Raw genomic sequence first — 24,042 nt, forward strand, 5'->3', positions numbered from 1 at the left:
TGCGTTTCCCCGGGGGTTCTCCCCCTGGCCGCTCGGTCCCTGCAGTGTGATGTCCCCGCCCCCCAGGGCAGCTTCCAGGGGGTTGGGGTACCCCGCGGGGAGTCCCCTTAACACCTAGCCATGGGAAGCCCCCTTCTTCCTGATCCTGCAGAGCTGGGCGGCTCAGGCATCTGCAGAGTTCAGCTCCTTCTCCAACCCCTTCTCCTCCCCCAGCTCCCTGCCCCTCCCATAGCCCCGCCATCCCCACACCTGTCTCCGGATGGAGAGGAATAGCCAGAGCCTGTGTGAGCGCTGAGCTCAAGGGACGGAGCGGGGGGTGTAGGAAATACTGGGGGGCGGTATTAATAGTCTCACGCACATACGCCCCCCAAAATCGATCCCGGGTGAAGCGCAGGTGGAACTGGCTTCTTGCAGGTTCTGTGGAGAGGGACTTGGCATCAGAAGCCCCTGGAAAGTGCATTAGTTCCCAGCCTTGGGCGTTCTTAACAATCCTCACTTTTCTTCTGCCCCTGCCCAGACTGATGTGGCATCTCCAGCGGGTGGCATGTTGGGCTTTGGCTTCCAGAGCATGGGCAGCAGAAAACTTCTCCAAAGATCAGCACTGGGAGCCACCTAAGAATGGTCCGGAGGAGAGACTCAGGAGAAAGGTATTGAATATAGGGGTCTTCGGTGGTCACGCTACCAAGCACTTGGGTATACACCCTTACAAACCTGGTGTAAGGTGTAACCTGGTGTACAAACACCTGGTGGCACACACAAACACCCCCCATGTATACACACGCTGACACTCCCTTACAAGCATACAGATCCCATCTCTCTCTCTCTCACACACACACAAACACCCCCCATGTATACACACGCTGACACTCCCTTACAAACATACAGATCCCATCTCTCTCTCTCTCACACACACACAAACACTCCCTTACGAACATACAGATCCCATCACACACACACTCCCAAACACACACAAACACTCCCTTACAAACATACAGATCTCATCATGCACACACACTCCCAAACACGCACCCGCACACACAGAAACACCCCAGTCACCCACACCCACCCTACTTCTCCCTCCCTGCTCCCTTCCCCTCACGTTCACAGGTAGGCACATGGGGCTTCATGCAGACTGTGGAAGGAATTTTTTGAGCCACCAACTGTTGTATGAAAGGAGAAGAGGAGCTCCCTGTAAACATGTGCAAAACCACTTCTGTCCTCCTTCAGATCTTTCCTTAAAACTCTCATTTGCCCTGATGCATACAACATATTTGACAAAAGTTAGGGTGCTGGTGTGCCGAGACCACTGCCTGCCGTGCTGACCAGTATTGTAGATCTCGTTGTCCGTACTGCCCTGTCTGTCTGTATCCATCTGATGGCTCTCATTTTAGTCTTATATTATAAGCTCTTTGGGGCATGGACTTTTTGTACTGTGCTTGTACAGCACCAAGCACAATGGGATTCTGGCCCATGTTTGCAGCTCCTTGGTTGTACTGCAATACAAATACATAGAAACAGTAATAATTATGAACCGAAGAAATCCGAACACTCCGCAGCAGCAGGGAACTGCCATGTGAGGTTCTCAGTTAAGTATACAGGGCAGCAAAGCCAGAGGCAGGAAAGGGAGCTAGAGGGAGGAGCAGTGATTGAAGCGTGGAGGTGGCAAGGGGTATAGGAGACTAAGGGCCCGATCCAAAGGGAGTCTACTGACTTCAACAAACTTCAGGTCAGACCCTACTAGAAAAACCATCCGGGCTGATAACCTGCCACCTGATCTAGAATGACCAATGGACACAAGGATCAAACTCCAGACACACTGTGTGACCCAGCCTGTGCAGGTGGTGCCCACTCCCACCTCCACCTGAGGTGGCTTGTCTTTTTTCCTTAGGCTGGGCCACCCTTGGGTAACTTACCACGCCGATTGAATTGAATTGCAATGTGAAGTCCTAGCGCCACCTTCTGGCCGCTTCTCATATGTTGAATGTTGAAAGGGATTAGGAAGTTGAGGAAATGCAAGTGCCCGTTTCCTCTGGAGATTGTCACTGTTTTAAAAGCCTCTGCAAATGTTTATGTAAAACACAAACAATGGAAGTGGGTCTGCACTCATAAGCAACCTACAGTAACAAACTTCTGCTTTCCCTTGATGCCAATAGCATGGGCTAGGCAGCTGTGACCACTGTTTATCATGCTGACCAGTACTGTTGCATTGTTTCCTTGGGCTCACCCTGTTTATCACATCCACCTGTTGTCTCTTGTCTTAAATTTAGATTCTAAACTCTTTGGGCAGGGACCACTTCTTTGTACAGCGCCTAGCACAATGGGGCCCTGATCCATGGCTGGGGTCCCCAGGAGCTAACTCAATACAAACAAACAAACAAATAATAATAATAAACCAGTGTGTGCAGCCCAGCCCTTATAAGCAACTCTACAATAACAAATTGCTTATGTATTTATTTGTTAAAAACGATTCTTTAGCACCCCAAGTTTTATACACAATCATTCATAATGATTCATAATTCATATATTCATAACTCAGTCCACACAAGAGATCCACTTCCTGGACACTACAGTGCTCATACACAATGGTCACATAAACACCACCCTATACCGGAAACCTACTGACCACTATTCCTACCTGCATGCCTCCAGCTTTCACCCTGACCACACCACACGATCCATCGTCTACAGCCAAGCTCTGCGATACAACTGCATTTGCTCCAACCCCTCAGACAGAGACAAACACCTACAAGATCTCTGTCAAGCTTTCTTACAACTACAATACCCACCTGCGGAAGTAAAGAAACAGATTGATAGAGCCAGAAGAGTTCCCAGAAGTTACCTACTACAGGACAGGCCTAACAAAGAAAATAACAGAACGCCACTAGCCGTCACCTTCAGCCCCCAACTAAAACCCCTCCAACGCATTATTAAGGATCTACAACCTATCCTAAAGGATGACCCAACACTCTCACAAATCTTGGGAGACAGGCCAGTCCTTGCCTACAGACAGCCCCGCAACCTGAAGCAAATACTCACCAACAACCACATACCACACAACAGAGCCACTAACCCAGGAACTTATCCTTGCAACAAAGCCCATTGCCAACTGTGCCCACATATCTATTCAGGGGACACCATCACAGGGCCTAATAACATCAGCCACACTATCAGAGGCTCGTTCACCTGCACATCCACCAATGTGATATATGCCATCATGTGCCAGCAATGCCCCTCTGCCATGTACATTGGTCAAACTGGACAGTCTCTACGTAAAAGAATAAATGGACACAAATCAGATGTCAAGAATTATAACATTCATAAACCAGTCGGAGAACACTTCAATCTCTCTGGTCACACAATCACAGACATGAAGGTCGCTATCTTAAAACAAAAAAACTTCAAATCCAGACTCTAGCGAGAAACTGCTGAATTGGAATTCATTTGCAAATTGGATACTATTAATTTAGGCTTAAATAGAGACTGGGAGTGGCTAAGTCATTATGCAAGGTAGCCTATTTCCCCTTGTTTTTTTCCTACCCCCCCCCCCCCCCGAGATGTTCTGGTTTAACTTGGATTTAAACTTTGAGAGTGGTCAGTTTGGATGAGCTATTACCAGCAGGAGAGTGAGTTTGTGTGTGTGGTTTTTGGGAGGGGGGTGAGGGGGTGAGAGAACCTGGATTTGTGCAGGAAATGGCCCAACTTGATTATCATGCACATTGTGTAGAGAGTTGTCACTTTGGATGGGCTATCACCAGCAGGAGAGTGAATTTGTGTGGGGGGGTGGAGGGTAAGAAAACCTGGATTTGTGCTGGAAATGGCCCAACTTGATGATCACTTTAGATAAGCTATTACCAGCAGGACAGTGGGGTGGGAGGAGGTATTGTTTCATATTCTCTGTGTGTATATAAAGTCTGCTGCAGTTTCCACGGTATGCATCCGATGAAGTGAGCTGTAGCTCACGAAAGCTCATGCTCAAATAAATTGATTAGTCTCTAAGGTGCCACAAGTACTCCTTTTCTTCTCAGGGTCTAGGTGATTTTTCCTGGAGACCTGTGGGTTAGGTCCCAATCATGAAAAAACTTGTGCACATGCTTAACTTTGTGCACTGTAAGTAGTTCCATTAACTTAATTGAAGTAAATGACGTTAAGCACATGTGCTTAAAGTCTTCGCAGGATCAAGGCCTTAGCTGTTATCACAGAAATAAATCTTCCCATGCTAAACCTGCCCACAGTTGTTTCCATCACCCTAACCTGCGTGTGTTGGGGGATTACACACCATTTTGCATATCTAGGGCCTGCTTCTGCATCTGCTCTTGCTTACATTAGGCTCTATTGATGTGAGTGGGGGTCACTTTCCAGTTACACTGGTGAAAATGAGAGCAGAATCTAATCTTTGCCCACACGAGCTCTTTCCTGCCCACTTTGATGACATCACTTCATGGTCTGGGAGTGTCACAGGTCAGCCTCTGTGACATCACATTGCTGTATGTTTCACTTGTTACTATACCCACATTAACCCTGCCTGTGACCAGTGTCAAGGCCTTCTGGAAGTTGAAGATGGGCACAGGATTGTGTCGTTTTCTATTCCCTCCTGGATCTGTGGATTAGGGAAAATGAAAGCTCTTTGGGCCAAGGATGTCCCAGGAAATGCCTTCCTCCTGACCCAGACAGAAGAACCCTCCATGGATGGAGATCATAAAAATGACCTTCTGCTAGGCCTGTTCGTTTAGGAGAAGGAACTCATTTGCTGGTAAACTATTGAGCTCCTCTTTGGGTTTCATTTAAAGGTAGCATAATGAGCTAAATCCATCCCTGAAATAATGCCATTGACTTTAGTGGAGTTACAAAGTTACAACGGGGATTAAAGTGACCTATTATAGTGAGTAGATGTTCAAGTGATTGTACAAAAGAGGCAAAATCAAATTCCTTGTCCACATGCAAGTATCCTCAATAACCAGAGTGTCCATTGCAGCCCACTCTTCAGAGATCTGCATTGCTGTGAATGCAAGTGAGGTGGAAACTACAGCTTTGGCCACCTTTGGCAAACTCAATCCAATCGGCTCCAACTTTGACACATGCCAGAGACACATTTCGTGTCTGAAGGATGCAGATTATTCCCTTTATTTGTAGAATTATGGATCAGTGCATCACTCAGCTGATCTTTCTCTTGAAACCTCATTTCAGTCTCTGCCCAGCTCAGAACATCTGCAAGCCCTGAAAGGAAAACAAACATCAGTGCTGTTTCTCTAGAGAGAAGTATCATCGAGTGCAGTGATCGGGGCTTCTCGAGGCTGAAACACCAACCCACAGCAAGAGGGTAGCTGTTTATCTGCCTTGGAATCTGCATGCTTCATGCTGGGACTGAGCTAATGTGGATGATAATTATATATGTCATAATCCTATTAGTGTCGATGGGAATGATGGGACTTCATCAAAGGGGGGAAGGTCCTGTTAATGAGTGGTGACCTCCTCCATGGGGAGGGAATGTATTCTGTTAGGCGCGATGTGTTACCCACAATCAAGGAGAACAGACTTCGAATGTGAGCCCTTCACGGCAGGGATCGTCTTTACTAGACTGGCAAAGTGCCCTGTGTATGTACAGTTCATAGAATCATAGAATATCAGGGTTGGAAGGGACTTCAGGAGGTCATCTAGTCCAACCCCCTGCTCAGAGCAGGACCCATCCCCAACTAAATCATCCCAGCCAGGGATTTGTCAAGCCTGACCTTAAAAACCTCTAAGGAAGGAGATTCCACCACTTCCCTAGGTAACCCATTCCAGTGCTTCACCACCCTCCTAGTGAAAAAGTTTTTCCTAATATCCAACCTACACCTCCCCCACGCAACTTGAGACCATTACTCTTTGTTTTGTCATCTGGTACCACTGAGAACAGTCTAGATCCATCCTCTTTGGAACCCCTTTCAGGTAGTTGAAAGCAGCTATCAAAAAGTTGAAAGCAGTTATCATATATAATGAATACTCAGTTAAGAATAGGACCAACTGGTGACCTGGATCAGGCACTGCTGTTATTGGGAATAACCTCATCAAAGAATTCATGGAGACACCTACAAGCTCTGCACTGGATTAACCCAATTTGTCCTGCCCCGTCTGTGCTGAGTGGCTGAGACAAGAGTGCCTAGCTATGGAAGGAAAACAGGAAAGTATTAAAAGTGGCTTCGGGGCACAGGCTCTTGCTTGTATTGCTAGCATGGCTGGGTTCAAATCCCTCTGGCACCATGGCTGGGGGAGTGAAAATTCTAGGTGCTTCAATACTGTGGTGAGGAGTGGGGTATAAGAACCTATAGAAGAGGGGGCCCTGCATGCTAGTCCCCCTGCCGCTTGTTTTGCTGCTACATAGATGTTTCCAGGTTAGGTCCCTCATTCAATCTCCAGCTTCTCAGGGCCAGCAAGGTGGGGGTGGGAAGCACCTCTGGCCATTGGCAGGGTTTAGAAGGATCCAGCCTGGCTAGGGGAGAGAAAGTCGCAGTGACTCAATGTCTAGGAGAGAAAATTACAGGGGGATGCCAGAGATTTTCTCTTCAGTCGAAAGCCAGCACCAGGAAGCTTACAGGGAGCAGACACTGTCACTCCTGGTACTGGATGGTGAGAGTGTGCTCCAGAGTCTCGCCACAGGACCGAGTGCAGCAGGGTTTGATCCATCGCTGGGTCGCAGGTCTACAGAGCACTTTGGGAGCTGGTACGTGGAGCCGCTTGGGCAGGCCTTCGAACCAGCACTTCTGATGTAGATCAGGAGGCTGGGTTTTCAAGGGCAGCTCAAGGTTACTCTGCACAGCTGCAGCATCTGTATCCATGTCCTCAGGATCGGTGACAGGATTAGCACCAGCATCTGTTTGAGGCTTGTCTGGGTCCTTGGAGGAGACACTTGTCCTAAAACAAAATCCAAAACGAAACACGATTGTTTTCCATTCCAGTCAACTGCAGATTCCAAAACAGCTTATAAAACAGTCCTCTTAACCCAGCTGTCCTGGAACTGGCCACAGAGACAAGCCTTTTGACTGAGCATGCAGCCCACAGGGAATGGTAACGATCATTCTGGCAATAAGGTGCAGGAGTGAGAGAAGCCAAAAGGAAACATGCAGGGGCCATTCACACAAGACATCCCCCTCCCCAATACAAAAAGGAGGAGGAGGAAGAGTCTGAGTGGCTCAGAGACAGAGGGCAAGGTGCAAGCATTGAAAAGGAGCTACTGCAAAGAAAGAAGGATGTGGTCCTGCTAGATGGCTGGAGTAAGGGACCTGGCTACTTTGGTGTGTTGCCTCTCACGTGCCCGGACAAAGGGTTGAGGTGGGAACAATGACGTGAGTGAAAGGAAAACAATGTTTTAGAGATGATCACGGTGATCCGGACTGTGACTGCCCTCACGTACCTCCATTATTTCAAATACGTGGCATTTTCATCATGCTTTCTGTGTTCAGAGCAATGGACAGAAATTAACTAATTAATCTGGCTCACAGCACCCCATGAGTCCGGGAGAGAACTCATATGATCTTCCTTTGACAGACAGCGATACTGAGACAGAGAGCTGAAATGACTAGACAATTGAATTGTAGGACTGGAAGGGACCTCGGGAGGTCATCTAGTCAGTCTCTGCACTCGTGGCAGGACTAAGTATTATCTAGACCAGAGGTTCTCAGCCTTTTTCTTTCGGAAGCCCCTGTCAGCATGCTATAAAACCTCCATGGCCCATCTGTTGCTCAACTACTGATTTTCTGCCTATAAAAGCCAGGGCCAGCGTTAGGGAGCAGCAAACAGGGAAATTGCTTGTGGCCCCATACCACAGGTAGCCCCATGAAGCTAAGATGCTCAGGTTTTGGCTTCAGCCCCAGGTGGTGGGGCTCAGGGCCTCAGGCTTTACCCCATGCAGTGGGGCTTCCACTTTCTGCCCTGGGCCCCAGTGGCCCTGCTTGACGGACCCCCTGAAACCTGCTCGCAGCCCCCCAGGGGACCCCAGATCCCTGGTTGAGAACCACTGATTTAGACCATCCCTGACAGGTGTTTGTCTAATCTGCTCTTATAAATCTCCAATGATGGAGATTCCGCAGCCTCTCTAGGCAATTTATTCCAGTGCTTAACCACCCTGACAATTAGGAAGTTTTTCCTAATGTCCAACCTAAACCACCCTTGCTGCAATTTAAGCCCATTGCTTCTTGTCCTATCCTCAGAGGTGAAGGAGAACAATTTTTCTCCCTCTTCCTTGTAACAACCTTTTAACAACTTGAAAACAGTTACCATGTCCCCTCTCAGTCTTCTCTTCTCCAAACTAAATAAACCCAATTTTTTCAATCTTCCCTCAGAGGTCATGTTTTCTAGACCTTTAATCCTTTTTGTTGCTCTTCTCTGGATTTTCTCCAGATTGTCCACATCTTTCCTGACATGTGGCACCCAGAACTGGACACAATACGCCAGCTGAGGCCTAATCAGTGTGAAGTAGAGCAGAAGAATTACTTTTTGGGTCTTGCTTACAACACCTGCTAATACATCCCAGAATGAAATTTGGTTTTTTTGAAACATAGTTACACTGTTGACTCATATTTAGCTTGGGATCCACTATGATCCCCAGATCCCATTCCACAGTACTCCTTCCTAGGCAGTCATTTCCCATTTTGTATACTGATTGTTTCTTCCTATGTGGAGTACTTTGCATTTGTCCCTGTTGAATTTCATCCTATTTACTTCAGACCATTTCTCCTGTTTGTCCAGATCATTCTGTTTCAGAGTGCCTGATTTAGAAGGGGAAATACCCCAAGGCCACCCCCTGAATCAGTGGCAGAGCCAGGATTAGCACTTGGGACAGTCTGACTCCCAGCCTCTTCCCGACTGTCATCTCATCCTGCTTCAACAATTGTACCTCCCTTGTCCACCACCCAGCTCTCCAGACTCCAGCCTGTGCAGGATGGGCTGCTGCTGCTGCTGCCCTTGCCAAGCATACAAAGTACAAGCATATCTCTCCCATCTCCAGGCAGCTCTCTTGCCTTAGGGTCGTTACAGGATACAGCTCAAAATTGCCTTCTTTGATTTGAAATTCCTCTATTCCACTTACTATAGGTCATATCTCCTCTAGTACCTTCGCTGATGACTCCAGCCCTCCAGCACTAGCCTCTTGGAGAAATCTGGGCATGACACCACTTCCCCCTTTTTAAATCAGGCATTTGGCAGCAGAAATCAGACTGTCTGTGGCCCCATGGAATCATGGCTGAGAGGTGGCCTAAAATATTCTGAATGAGCTAATTTCACCATCTGCCACCTTTCACTTTCCCCATGCCCCAGTCACACTTCCTGGCCCAGCCTGCAAAGACTCCCCATCTCACAATGTACTCTCACAAAGCTCACCATCATGTAACCATCCTCAGGTTCATGTATCGTGCCCATTAGACGGGACACAAAGAGCCTGGGATTCCGTTATACAGTGACTCACCCAGAGGGGGCAGCAGTGAGGGTGGGAGGCTCCTGGAATGTCAGTGACTTCCAGTAGCTGACAGCTAATGCACGTAGCCGGAGGATCCTGTGATCAGCGTTCTTCAGCAGCTTCAGCAGTGACAGCTTCTTGAGTATCTGCCAGATTGGGTACAATGGGAATGAAAGGCTGAAATACTTTATTGCCTTCCCTGATCTCGTGAGGTTGTCACAGCCAGAGAAGGAAGCAGAAGCTACAGGCCAGTCACATCCTTTCTAGCCCCTTGGGCCAGCCTGTCAGACAGATCCCCAGTTGTGCATCCCTTCTGGGCCCTTGGCCCATAGAAGACAGAGACACTAAGATGTTGACATGCACACCATTGCCCTCCCTTTAAATTCCAGCCAAGAACCAGGGAGAGTTTGAGAAGAACAAACACACAACTACTGGAAGAGTCCATGCACTACAGGTCAGCCTGCAGAGGGGTAGGGAACAAGGTGCCTGACATGCACAGACCCCACACTACTGTCCAGTTTTACAGTGTCCACTGCCTCATAGTGAGGGCGACACCTATTTACCAGGGGCTGGTACGTGTAAAAAAACGTGTAAAAAAACGTGCTGCATCCGAAGAAGTGAGCTGTAGCTCACGAAAGCTTATGCTCAAATAAATTGGTTAGTCTCTAAGGTGCCACAAGTACTCCTTTTCTTTTTAAAAAAACAGGGTGGCTCCTTACTGTCTTTAGATGGTTCTTCTCTTGTTCCATGTCACTCAGCTGACATGCTCCAGTCTCCTCATCTTCAGTCTGTGAAAGGGAAAGACCAGGCACACTTGAGGCAATAGATTTAAAACTAGAGTGGACAAAGCGCTAGCAAATGCATTGTAGGGGACAATCCTGCCCTGTCCTCTGGGGGACCAGAGTCTAGATGGGACCTGATAGGTCTTTTTCTTATCTCTAATGTCTCTGAGCCTATGAGTCAGTGCCACATTTAAAAGGCCACTGCTGGATAACCCTAGTATGTGTTCAGCATCACTTTCGACTTCTTTAAATCCATGGCCTTGCTGGGACTTTCCCCACTGGATGTGTTTGTTATTGCTTTAGTGGTTGAGCCCCACCAAGGTGCTCCGCATTATACAGAACACGCAGGAAAACCAGGTCCCAGCCCCAAAGGCCTCACAGTCTATATCATTCTAGTCTAAGGGCAAATTCTCTCTCCGCCCAACCAATTCAATCCCTTTGCCAGTTTCAGAGGTTCAGGGAGGAGGATCACTACAACTCATCACAGGGTCTGAAGAAGGACTGACTGTACCTGGTGAATGAGGGCTTTCTTCTTCCCTGGGGCCTTCATTGTCATTCAGGGATTGTTCTGTAAGGGCTTTGATGGGAGGTTCTGTGGCAGACAGGCAAGATAGCTGAGAGGTACCTGGGAGCTCCCTCTCTCTGAAATGCCACTGGTCCTCCCTAGGGTCTGAGGTCTTGAGGTGATGTCAATTCAGACAGAGGCTGTGACCTCATTTATCTGTGACACCAGAAACCACATGTCAATATTGAGGGTGACAGGGCCTGCTGGGGAGTTGCAGATGGGGTGGGGGGTAATGCACACTGTGGAAAGAATAAAGAGAAGGGTGTAACATCAATAGTGAGGGATTCTATCTTCCCGAGATAGGAGAATTTCCAATTTAACATAGGAAACCAAGAAGTGGAACAGCACAGCAAACGTTCAGGGAAGGGGACTGGCAGTCAGGACTCCTGGGGTCCACTCCCAATCTACCATCAGCTCACTGTGTGACCTTGAGAAAGTCAGTCTGTGCCTTCGTTTCCTCACCCATAAAATGAGAATAGTCCTGAGGCTTTGTTAATTAATGTTTATAAAGCCACTGAGATCCTGAGATGAAAGGGACAATAGCAGTGCAAATTTAATTATTATTAAGAATAAATAAATAAATAACTATCAGGAGCTCTCATGATTCCTGGCACAATACCTGGGGCTCTGGATATTGCTGTAGAGAGCTGCTCTGGATATTGCTGCGGAGAGCTGTCCTTCTCATGGTGAGAAAAGTTGGGGAAATGTGAAAGGAACCGGCTTTGGATTTATTACATACAGAATGTTTCTGGTGTCCTCTCTCCTGAGCCAGTATTTGTGATAGTAATAATTCATAATAAAGACGAATAGATTTGAGGGAAGGGAAGTAAAAGTGTGTATAACAGAGCAATCTGCCCCTTTAATAGTCTAGGGGGGCAGGGAAAAAAGAGTACAAACCCTGTCCCAGAGAGAAGACCAGCAGGCAGGTGCTGGGAAGCAGTTGACACAGCTGATCAACATCTCATGATTGGCCCACACAACATAAAGGACATTGGCCGGACAACATAAAGGAGAACTCCCCCCATGAAGAAGGGGGTGGCTAGGACTGATGTTTTCTTTAGTAACCAGAGCTGGCTGGTTGGCCGGCCCTGAGGAACCTGCAGGGGTTGGAAAGGATCCTCCCTGGTAGCTACTGAAGCTTAGAGGACCCCAGTCTGAATGCTGACTAGGCTGATGTTTGTATTATTTTTTGCACACCTTTCCCCTCCCCCCTTACTTTCTTTGTGAAGGTGATATAAACAGGGCTCTGAAGAAAGAAGCAGCAAACTAACCTGGGTGTGTGATTGTTTCTCCTCAGCTGGTGACTAGGGCCACAGCATAGAGTGGGTCTAAAGTGAGAGTCAAGTTCACAGACCTGAGCGTTGTGACTTGTAGGCCTACTCCCAGCAGACTGGGGCATTCTGAGCTTCCAGAGCTCCTGGCCTGATTTCTTTGTGTCTATAGAGCAGTGATACTCCTCAGTTGTTCAGGAGCCAGATTACCCAAAAGAGCCACAGTAGTGTGAATTCATTGCTTCATTTACTATAGTTCTATTTGTATTAAACAATATGATGGGAAATAGTGTGTGTGTGTGTGTGTGTGTGTGTATTCACCACAGCAAATAAGCTAATAACTTAGTGCAAGTTGATAACTTAATTGGTTAATAACATAATAGAAGCATCCTGACTGGTTAATAACAGAGTGTTTTAATATCATGTCCTGCAAAGAGCCCCAGGAGACTCATTAAAGAGCCACTTGGTCTCGTGAGCCACAGTCTGAGTATCACTGATCTAGAGTGTAGATGACTCCAGCTGTGATGTTGTGACTTGCTGACCCTAACCAGCACCAGCTACCTGGAGTGATCTGACACAGGGAGCTCTAAGTCCAGTAGAGACTGGCGAGGAACTGCCCTACAGACCTCTCTACAGCTCCTGTGTAAGCATACCTGGAATATCATGTACAGTTCTGGGCTGCTCACTACTTGATAGAAGGGCATTTAGGGGCTGGAGGGGCTGATTTCTGGGAGAGGTAAGAAGAGCTAAACAAACTGTGAGATGATTCAGTGTTATACACAGGGGGTGCACCTGAGATGAGTGGGATGAAATTCAGAAAAGGACAGTGTAGTCTGAATATCCGAGGCAAGCTTCCTGTCAAGGGGAATGATTAGAACAGCAGTTCTCAGCCCCTGTGAAGCTACATTGCTCAGACTTTGGCTGCAGCCCCAGGTGGCGGGGCTCAGGGCCCCGGACTTCAGCCCCATGCGGTGGGGCTTCATCTTTCTGCCCTGGGCCCCAGCAAGTCTAATGCTGGCCCTGCTTGGTGACCCCCCTGAAACCTGCTTGTGGCCCCCCCCTGAAACCTGCTTGTGGCCCCCCCCAGATCCCTGGTTGAGAACCACTGGATTAGAACAGCTACCAGAGCAAAGGCTGTGAGTCTCATCACTTGGGGCATTTAACAATGAACTAACAAATCTACTGGCAGAGAACAATCTTGCACCTTCCCCCCACCCCAGGAGAGAGTAGAGAGAATAGGCCTTCTCCATCTCCAGTTTCTACAAATATCAAATCAGTGCCCAGAAAGCAGGCAGGTGAAATCAAGCCTGGGATGCAAAGAACATGAGGGAAAGGAGGGAAACCTGCCAAAGAGAGAGAGAACACAAGGCAGGAAAGCTGAAACTGCATGTGCCTTTCAGTAGATTGATCTCCAAGAGAGTGGAGCTGCCCCAATGGGGCTGGAAACACAGAGCCCGTGATTAAATATACAGTACAAGGAGAGTGCTAGCTTCTCCTTTTAATACCAGGATGGCTACCTGAACAAAGATTGTTACTATTGCTACTGTCCCTGTTACTCCCGGGGATGGTGGACCTGTGTGTGTGAGTATGTGTGCCTGCAATGCTGCTGGGTTGAAGGCACTGTTGTATGTGGACATGGGTGTGAGTGTGTATTGACCTATATATGTGTATACATGTGTTTTAAAATGGGTATATATATCCAGCAATGCATCTGCCTCCATGTCAGCGTATTAGTAGCATGTCTCTGTGTGTAAAACACTGCTGTATTGAAAAGTGCTTTACCAGCGTGCGTATGTATCCCATGGGTGTATGTTTGTGTGTGCCGGCAGGCACGTGTACCTGTGTATGCATCTAGCAATACTGCTCTGTTTGAAACCGCTGCTGGCATTTCCCTGTTCGAAGCTCCCCCTCTTTTCTCCCAACTCTCTCTGCCTCCTCTCGCCTTTCAGTGGGGTCGAAGTGTATGATTAATCAGTACGGCATAGAAGAGATAGGCGCTGCGGCACAAAGGCTGAATTCTGCAGGTTTGGGGTGGAAGGGGACCTGGCTCTGCTTTAGATATGTCCTTTCAAGATAAACAAATCAGCAGCTCTGATCTCATCTGTGAAAGTTGCCTTGCTAACATGCTGCGTAAAGCTCGGAGGTGTTGGCACTGGGTCCCTGCACCTCAGGCCATGGGGCACTGTCCTGTTCGGTAGATGGGCAGTCAAGAAGGGATTGAAGTTCCTGCTTTGTTTGTGGGATCTCTGGATCAACCACTTCGAGAATTTGTGGAGCATTTTCTGATGCTTTTAACAATAGCTGGGGCAAAGGAAGGGCAAATGCTCGCAGTGCAGACTCCACAGCTGAGTGGATCTAGCTGATGAGGAGGGTTATGAAGGAATCAAGGGGTCCGCCACCATCCATTTGGGAATCTGGCTCTGAGTTTCCTCTCCTTAGTGATTATGATAGTGTCCAGGGGACCATGTCTGGTGTCTGACTGTTCGTGAAAGTGATGTGGGCAGAGCACTGTAAAGCAGGTATGTACAAAGGCACAGCAGTGATGAACTCTTATGCTTCACAGTGTAGAGGGATTGGTCGGCAAGGGGTAGGGGGAAATCCCTATCTGTCCTGATATGCAGCATTGCAGAGTTGGTCAGGGACATCGAGTATACAGGCAGGATAGTGGACTAAATAGACCACCAGTGGCTGTGCTCACAGACCGTCCTCTCTGCGTTTCAGCTCTTTGAATGTTTAAAATGAAGGGATTAGTGTACCCAGGGCAAGGACTGTCTTTTTGTTCTGTGTTTGTACAGCAGCTGGAACAATGGGCTCCTGGTCCATGACAAAGGCCGCAGGTGCTACAGTAATAACGTGTTTAACTGAGATGGACTAGGTGGCTCAGGGATTGCGGAAATCAGCCCTTTTTGTGTAGACCATCAGTTCCTCGCTAGCCCTGAGAAGTCACTGCCATCTGGTGGTTGATGATGGCCCCTGAGTGAAGGGACTTGGTGGCTCTGGGCAGCTGCCTACATCACAAAATCCATCCTCCCCCATGGCATAGGCTGGTGCTCTCAGCAGAGGAGAGGCTAAGGTGTGAGGGGGCCATGGACACAGAACTCATTTCTTACCCCTGTGGGCCATTCATGCAGAACAAAGATTATACCCATCCTGGGGTAGTTGGTGCTGAATTCACACTTTAAAAATGTGAACTGAATGTTCATGCTGATGTGAAAACAAGGGGGAAATAAAAGCTCCTGAATGTCAGGGCTCTGGCTAGTCATTAGCCTTGATTTATTTGTTTAACACCAACAATGGGCTTAGCATTGTACCAACACCCTAATATAGAGACAGTTCCTGCCCCAAGCCTAAAAGACACACACAAGATGGGAAATCCAGCAGTAAGGAAGACTTATCATTGGGCGTGGAGGGCATTTTCAGATGTATCCAAGTGACTTAGGAGTACAGTTAGACCAGACAGAATGGCCTCTGGTTTGAGGGATGTGGGCTATGGCCAGGTGATGGTGGGGAAAACGTGACAAGTAGAGCAGGTAAGAAGAACCTGGCTGGAACAGTTTTCCAGCTGAAAATGCAATTCCAGCAAAAATGAAACGCTTCATGAAATTGTTTTGATTTTGCTGAAATTTCATTTAGGAAAATAAAATGGGTGGGGGGAGGAGAGGGAAATAGTTCAGATAATGTTGAAACACTCCCACTTCAACATTTTCAGAATGAAACATTTTGATTTTTCTTTTTGAAATAACCTTTCCTTTTTATTTTTTTAATTTGTTTTATATTCTATATTAGAATTATTGTCATATTATAAAATAAAGTCAAAATGAAACATTTTGATTTGAAATGAAACTGTTTTGGAATTCTCTTTTGCAGAGGATTTCAAATTTTGTTCAGAAAAAAAATTTTAGAAATCTCAAAATCCTCCATGAAACGGAATTTCTGTTCTCTGCAGAGCTCTACTGACAAGTCAAAGTGTCCTTTGCTCTGGTGGCCATATTCCTTACTGTTTGGACCCCAAATAAAGCAGCTGGTCAGAGTCATAGAAAACAAAGTTCTCGCGAGGGTAAAAACATTTCCCTTTCTCCACTTCACACCCACCAGGGGGCAGATGTTAACTATGGAGTGCGAGGTGGCTCCTTGGCGGAGATGCATGGGACAGCATTTCAGGGGCAGTTGAGATGCCTAGTTCAACAACTTTCTGTTAGCTGAGCCCCAAGTCCCAAAACATCTATGCTTTAGGCACATTTTGCTGCCAGCAGAAGAGTGGGGTGGGAGGGGGGGAGACAATAAAGATGCTACTTCCTGCTATGAGCCTCCTCCTCAGTTCTGGCAAACACTAACTAGGCCAGTGATGTATCTATGCAGTGATTATCACCTGCCCCAAGACAGGAGCTACCTGCTCTGAAACTTTAGCAGGTGACTTGCATTGGGGTTTGAACAGGTAGGAGTGGTGCATCCATCTAATGAAGCAGCATAAACAGGAGACAGCCTAATTTACCCCATTGTATAACCTCCCATCACATACTGACATTGCCTCAGAAGCCGCATTAATGGACCTGGAATCATCCACCATCTCCAGCCCTGCCATTGTCTCTGTGCTTCTCCTCCAAGCTTCCTAGCTCCACGTGAGACACGTTCACTTCACAGCAGCCATATTTCTTCAATAGATGGGAGCTGTTCAGGCTCCCATCTATCCTGGACCAAAATCTCCCTTTTAAGGGAACTGCAAGATTGCAGGGATCAGAGATGGCATTTCAGCCTGGATGGGCTGCACTCTGGCTCAGCTGTAATTTGTTAGGAAAGAAACCCTGAACGTCCATGGCAAAAAGCCAATTTCCATCTTTACTCCTGCAACTTACTGAACAAATCAAGCCACATCTCACGTACAGCCTCTTACACATGGTGCTTGTAAAGAATAAGATCTATTTTCACTGCTTTATGATTCAGTGCCTGGCTGGGGCTTGTTCACCTTTCCCTTGGCAGCTGATTTATTCCATAATCCTCCCACCCTGTCCCAGTGGTCAGGGACCTGAGTAACCTCCTGTTTTCTGCAAACCTATAATAGAAGAAAGAAACCTGAGCAGGAAATGCAGGAGGAACAAGTCACGTTGCATTTTATTCTGATGATCAGAGTGCTCAGATTACCAGCTTGCCTCAGGAGCTCTGGCAGGAACTGAACTTTGTGCCATGGTGATGGAAGAGCCATTTTCCCCCTAGGTTTGCAATGAGGGCTCGCAGCTGACCTGTGACTATGATGCCATCTTAGTAATTCTGGGCACTAGTTACTGTGATGACCTGGAGAGAGACAGTTCAATTCAAGGAGATTTGATTGGCCCCGCAAGTGATGCTGGTGTAAAGAAAAGAGCCAGGCCCTTCAGGTACCTGTCAGAGAGAAGTAAGATTCCACCTGAGCAGGGCTACATGCTGTTGGCCCCTTGTGTCCATTCCTGATGGATTGCTGTGTAGCGCGATTCCACCTCTGCCTCTCTCCTTTCTCCCCAGGCCAGGCATTCATGGCCAAGAGCAGAGGGGACCAAGCTGGAACTTGCAGGGCTGGTTTACATTAACTTAATTTGAGTAAAACTGATACTCAACAGGCAGTGGGGCCCTATGGTAAAATGCCAGGATGCTTCAATGTATGCTACATGCAGGGGGCGATGTTGCTTAATTCTAAGAATTAAGATACTCTTTGCCATGGAAACAGTAAAGAGTGAGACAGCAGAGGGGTGCATGTTTGTTGTGTTGTTATTTATTATTTGCCAGATTATGCCTCTCGTATTCCCACTGAGTAGTATCTTAGTCTTCAATTAGCTCTAATGAAAATCAACAGGACTACTCAGACTAAGGGACTACTCACTGTGAATCAGGGTAGCAGAATCTGGCCTTAAATCTCATGTTAGTGACTGGTGCCAATTTAGAAAAAGAGAAGTACTATAGCAGAGATCTGGTTTGAGGCCCTGGCCCTGGCCTCTAGCTCCCATAGCTGAGAGTGTATATCAGGGAGATCAGAAAGGAAGGTGTGGGACAGGAATTTGAGGAAGTGATACTACTGGCTAAAACCCCTCATAACACTGATAGGGGCAGTGCAAGAGGTTTTTGTACATTACCAATATACCTCAATCCAGATCGGCAGTGGCCCTGTTATTCTAATCTTGAGCCCCTCACAAACACTCTACTGGGACCCCATAATACTGACCTGCAGTCCCTCTGCTCTTCCAGTCCTGTGCCCCTACCAATGCTCTTTAATCTGGATCCCAGGCTATGGACAGAAATAGTCATGTGGAACTCTGGGGTGGGTTTTGGATGTGGATAAATAATCATGTGGGCTAAACTGAAACCTCAGAATTAATTTAACTTGCATCAGATGGAACCAGTGGCATCAGATCTGCACAAATAAACCTCCATGCATGAGCTGTGAATCATCTCCCTCCCTCAAACCAGCCTCCTAACATAGCAGGTTAACTACCATTGGTGGCAAGGGGTTTCTGTTACAACTACCATGTCAAGGGGCCAAAGTCAGGAGGGCAGCAAAGCAACAGTGTCCAAGTCAGGAACAGCTGATGCAGACAAGTCCAACCTCTCCACTTGTCTGATAATGTGGTGATGCAAACCCTCTGAGGCAGTTGGCTGGGTGGGACTGACACTGGTTGTGGGAAACTCCCTTTCATGCAGAGGAGGGGGAGCAAATCATGCTCTGAGGAGTTGTGAATCCTGGCTGTGAGCAGATCCTGTCTGTCCAGAGCAGGGACTGGCACTACGGAGGGACTGAGTCACTCTGTGGAGATGGAGGAAGGAAATAGAGGCCCTGCTCCTGAGAGCTCTGCCATTGACTCCATTAGGAGCAGAATCAAGCCCAGCATGTTTCAGTGATAGCCAAAGAGCTAATGAGGAAAACATGCTGGATATGAGGCTGACAGAGGCCTCTAAGGGAATCTGTGTACTGGAGACGCAGGGAATCAGTTATGATAAGAATGGAGTCTGCAGCCCATTGCCTGCTTGATGATCATATGTGCAGTGCATATAGAGAAGCATAAGACATTAATTATTAACATTAGCACCAAGTAGGCAGGGAGAGGCAGTTTTCCAGATGCGCCAGTTCTTGTGCTCTGTATATATGAGCTCTCTCCACAGCAATTGCAGCCTGTTGCACTGGGATGGAGGGAAGCTGATATCCTATCCTCCCCCCACCCCCTTCTGCCATAAGTGCAGCAAGGATGCTGGCTTTTCCCAGCTGGTGTCACTGCTTTGGCTCCCTTTGCTGGCAGGCCTCAGGCTGCAGTGCTGAGTGCAACCCCAGCTCCATGCTGCGGCCCAGGGAGGGGTGAGAAAAGGGCCCTGACTTGCTTCCCCTGGGTCTCCTGGGCAGGTCACCTATCCTCCCCCCACTCCCAGTGCCATGGTTCACGGTGCCCCCTTACTGCAGGGTTCCCCAGTGCCTGCCAGAGCCACTCAGCTCAGGGTGACACTGTGTCCCTGGCCAGAACCCATCCTGTGCAAACAGGGCCAGCCTGCCAGCGCTGCAGTGCCTGGAAGGAGGCAGAGGGTTTGCAGGGTCAGAGCTGAGACGCTCGCCATAGACACCCCCCTTCCAGCCCGGTGCAGGGTGCAGTCTGCTGTCTTGGGTCCCGCCTGCACATGCTTCCCAGCCGCCCTCACGGGGACCTCAGCATCTCCTGCTCCCTTTCCCGCCCCGCTGCCCCTGCAGCCACAGGCGATTGCCCGCGCGCTCCCTGGCAGGCAGCCCCCGCCCCAGGCTCCAGCGCCTGGCTTTGGTACAGCCAGCGGGAGCCCGCAGCCCGTGCGAGCCGCACTCCCACCCCCTTTGCGGATCACGCAGTTGGTACAGTCTGCCGAGCCCCAGCCAGCCCGGCCCGGTAGGCAGCCCCAGTTGCACTCTCGGCCGGGCCAGCCCCGCTGGAGCGCTGCCTGCCCTGCCTGGAGGGATGAGCAGCGTGCCCCGGGCTGCAGCGCCCCCTGCACCCGCCCAGCCCTGAGCGCGCCCTGGGCTGCCTGCAGCAGACAGCGCCCGCCCGCCCGCCCGTCCGCTGCTGGCCATGTCCGGACCCGGAGCTCACAGCCAGAGCAGGAGGCTGCCCTGTAAGTCCCGTCTCGGGAAGGCTGGTGCGGGGGTGGGTTATTTGTCCGGTGGCTTCCCAGCGAGGGTCCCCCCGGCTCGGTGGGTGGGATCGCCCTGCCGCTGACTGTCCGGGAGCAGGCATGGAGGGACATGTGCAGGACCGGGCAGGAGGCGCCCTCTTCCCCTCCCGTGCAACGCCTGCTCCAGGGCTCTAACGCTCCCCGCCGCAGGGACCCTCCCTGGCCCGGACAGCGCCCCGGTGTTGAGACCCACGTGAGGCTGAGGGCACGCTCCTGATGCCCGCTGCACTGAGCGGGGCTTGGACCAGCCCCCTGTCTGCCAGCTGCACCCCGGGCACAGTCACCACCGCCAGCCGGAGGCCAGTGCCCGCTCACCCACGCGCACAGACAGCAGCTGCCTCCTGCCTGGGCAGCCTCCCGCAGGAGGGGGGCACACTGCAGCTCTTACGCGGGCCCAGCTCAGGGGGACTTAAAGTGGGCAGGGTCGCCATGGGTCACAGTCCTGGCAAAAAAAAAAATTAAAACTGAGTGGGATCACTAAGGATGCAAGTGCTGCCCTACCAGTGCAGGAACATTTATTGCAGCTGGGATTGTCCTAAACAGCTGGGCTTTTTCCAGGCCACTTAAAACACGGAGTTTAGGGATTCACAATTATCTTGTAGCGGTCAACAGCCCAGAACAATCCTGACTATTGTACAGAAAGCGGCTGATTCACCCCCATCCCCAAAGTGTCATATATCATGGGCACTGGCAGTGGCCGTCACCCGTGACTCACACACACTTCCCGTCTGTTTCACACAACTTTCCCCTACACCCACTTGCTCCTTCTCTCACACACTTACGTTGCACCCCCACTCAGCCACACCTGGATCAGCCTTGCACTGTGTGCGTCTCTCTCAGCCAAATGTTTGCTCTGTAAATTTAGTCAAACATGAGCGATTGCTGCTCAGCCAGATAGCCGTGTTGTCTAGCCGCCTCCCTGCGTTCTGCCAGTCAGTCCCCTCTGGGTGTGCCCGTGCGTGCCCATGTACTGGAAGGAACTGACTGAGAGGGTAAGGGAGAGAGCCGTGTGTCTTGGGCTGGCGGGGGGAGTTGGGCTTTTGTCCGTGTGGAAGTGCTAGCCCAGTGGGGCTGTGCTGCCCCAGGCCTTGCCCCAGGCCTTGCCCCCGGCACACGACTCTCTGAACCCTTTCCCTTTTTAGTGAATTCTTTAGCTCTGGTCCCGGCTACAGCAGCATAGACTCCACAGGCAGCAGCCACCAAACGTGCTCTCAACAGGCACCAGGCAGAGCACCGCCCACCACTGGTCCCATGGACACTGCAGCCCTCTCCTCCCACGGGCATAGCCCTTCTCTGTCCTTCCCCAGACAATTCAGCCCATACTCCAGTGCCCTCCCACATCCCTCCACACACCCCATAGGGCTCTTCCGCCAGCGCCTTCCCACATCCCTTCACTAATCCCACGCCCTTCTACCAGCACCCTCCCACGGCCCTCCATGCACCCCAAACAACCCGCCCACCAGCTCCTCTCCGTCCCCTCCCCGTGCAGTGCACCTCTCCACCCGACCAAGCAGCAGCTCCCTCACCAAAGCCCTCAGCTCTACAATCCCTATTTCCTGGCTGCTCACCTCTGCACAGCCACCAACCCCCCTGCCTCCATCTCGCAGTCACCATGCACCAGCCTCCCCTGAAGTCTCTCTGCCCTTACGCCCCATGGTGATTGGCGCCTCCATCCTTTTCATCCTTCCATCCGTTGTAATATCATTAGTAGTTCTACATGCTGAGATCCAGGCAGTCACATCCGGGGGAGGAATAACTCAGTGGTTTGAGCATTGGCCTGCTAAACTCAGCGTTGTGAGTTCAATCCTTGAGGGGGCGATTTAGGGAACTGGGGCAAAAATTGGGGATGGGTCCTGCTTTGAGCAGGGCGTTGGACTAGATGACCTCCTGGGGTCCCTTCCAACTGTGATATTCTATGATCTCTCAAGCTGCTGAGTGGCAGGAAGGGCTGGCCCTATCCTGGCATGGATAGCTCTGTGCCCTCAGCTGGGGGCATTCCTTTTGGTGGGGGTGCAGGCTGCTTTCCTGTGAAGCACCAGGCACTGGCCTTTCCCAGAAGCTGGGCCCAGGACTGGCTGGACCGTTGTCTGATCCGGAACGGCAAATCTCTTCTTGTCACCTGTGGAACCTAAGGACAGGAGCAAACCCCTGAAGCAGCAAGTGTCCTGGATAGAGAAGCTCCATGGAGCCGAGCAGACAGCGGGTCAGTGAAGGTCTCTGCACAGCCAGGCCAGCTCCAGGCCAGCTAGGGAGGAGAGACGGGGTGGTATCCCAGCTCCTTTAAGGAGTCTCTCTGCAGGACTTGGAAGAGCTCCAGTGTGTGGGGCAGAACATGGTGCCCAGGCTTCCTGCCCACGCAGCGCGCAGCAGCGAGCCTCCCAGCCCGGGTCGACAGACGCAGAATAGCAGGACTCACCTTAGCGCTCTAAAAATAGCTGTGTGGGCAGCGCTTTGAAGTTGTGGCTTGGGCTGGAGCTCGGGCTGTAAAGCCCACCCCTATCCCTAGGCTTCAGAGCCCGAGCTCCAACTTCACAGCGCTGTCTACACCGCTATTGTAGAGCACTACCGCAAGCTCCTGTAGCCCGAGTCTGTCGACCTGGGCAGGGAGGTTCGCTGCCATGGGCTATGTAGACATCCCCTGTGTGGCTTATGAGCCTCCCCACCTCCTCTTATCCTCCCTAATGCTCTCCTGGCTTTATCCTGCTCAGGGTTCTATGTCAAGTGAATCAGGCCCTGTAAATAGCAGGGTCTTGTGACGCGGACTCTCCTAGGGAGAGAGCTCTGGGCTGTGGGGATATTTTTAGTGTGGAGTCACGGAGGAGTTGAAGATTGGCTGGAATACCGTTCACGAAGAATCCATGTCAGAAACCAGGATCACAAGGTGTCACCTCCTCACCCTACTGACACTCTTGCTCTCCGCCCTCCTGTTTTTTCCTGCTCTGTCTCTGCTAAAACCACTTCCCTCCCTCTCCCCGCCTCCTGTGCACTCCCTCTCACCCAGCAGGTTTGGGTTTAAGTTTTTTCTTTTGCTGCAATCAGAATCTGAGAGGGAGGCTGCACAGAGAGTTTGTACAGGAGCATTCGGCAGGTTCCAGTCATCCAGTTTATGGTCAGCTTATTGCCACTGGCCTCTTCTAGATCATTGCAAGGGTTCTGCTCTAGCTGCCTCTCCCCAAGACTGCAGGAAGTTGCAAATTCTTAGGGTGGTTTTACCCTTTATCCTACAATGTTCTTGCTGAGAGGGGCTGAGACTGGAGTAGCTGCGAGCTCCCCACACCGTCACTGCCCCGACCTGTTCACTGTAATGCCCCCTTCTGGCAGGGGTTGGGAGTTCACCTCTATAGATAGGACTCCAATCAAAGGGAGCCCAGGGTACTGTGATTTCCTCCACCACTAGTGTGAACCGGGTCAGTGTGTCCCTGTTCCGGTTCACAGGACCTGGGGTGATGCTTTTGAGGGAATGCCCAGGCATGGCATGGCCGGATCGGGTGTGAAGCTGTGCTCCTTGGAGTTGTTCCCTAGAGAAATGATCCACACCCTGCAGAGTGTACCCCCTTCCCTCATTTATACTCTGTTAACCTCCCCTTTCCCCCTGTCCGTACCCCATTAATGGCTTACTCTGTTTCTTTAATCTCTTGGGGAGTTTTTAAGGGATTTAAAGAGACATCAATTAAAGAAAACCCTCTCTCCATCTCCTCTTGGATTGTGCCTCCTTTAACAAGCCAGCCCGCCCCCCCCCCCCGGCCATTCATACTGCCTGGTGCACAGAGTGGGGTTTGTACTAGGATCCAGCAGGACAATGGAAAATGACAAACATGTCCACTCCCAGCGGAAACACGGCCAGAC

General features: G+C 49.9%; 2 protein-coding genes across 4 annotated transcripts in view; both read left to right on the top strand.

The window, feature by feature from the left end:
• The window catches only part of SYS1 (SYS1 golgi trafficking protein), a 51,899-nt gene that overhangs the window by 22,225 nt on the left and 5,632 nt on the right, over positions 1 to 24,042 (top strand). The window lies entirely within an intron of this gene.
• The window catches only part of DBNDD2 (dysbindin domain containing 2), a 55,562-nt gene that overhangs the window by 21,135 nt on the left and 10,385 nt on the right, over positions 1 to 24,042 (top strand). The window contains exon 1 of one of the 3 annotated variants that reach the window (XM_077831790.1): positions 563 to 647. The exons of 1 other annotated variant lie outside the window; for it this stretch is intronic. Coding sequence is in view for 1 of the 2 variants with exons in the window: in XM_077831788.1 (XP_077687914.1) it covers positions 20,094 to 20,136 (43 nt within the window). In the remaining variant the exon portion in view is untranslated. Of the gene's footprint in view, positions 1 to 562; positions 648 to 20,072; positions 20,137 to 24,042 lie in introns of those variants that run through there. One more of the 3 variants, XM_077831788.1, reaches the window with a different exon arrangement.

This window comes from Eretmochelys imbricata, chromosome 13, assembly GCF_965152235.1.
Source record: "Eretmochelys imbricata isolate rEreImb1 chromosome 13, rEreImb1.hap1, whole genome shotgun sequence".
In the NCBI taxonomy this organism is placed as follows: domain Eukaryota; kingdom Metazoa; phylum Chordata; order Testudines; family Cheloniidae; genus Eretmochelys; species Eretmochelys imbricata.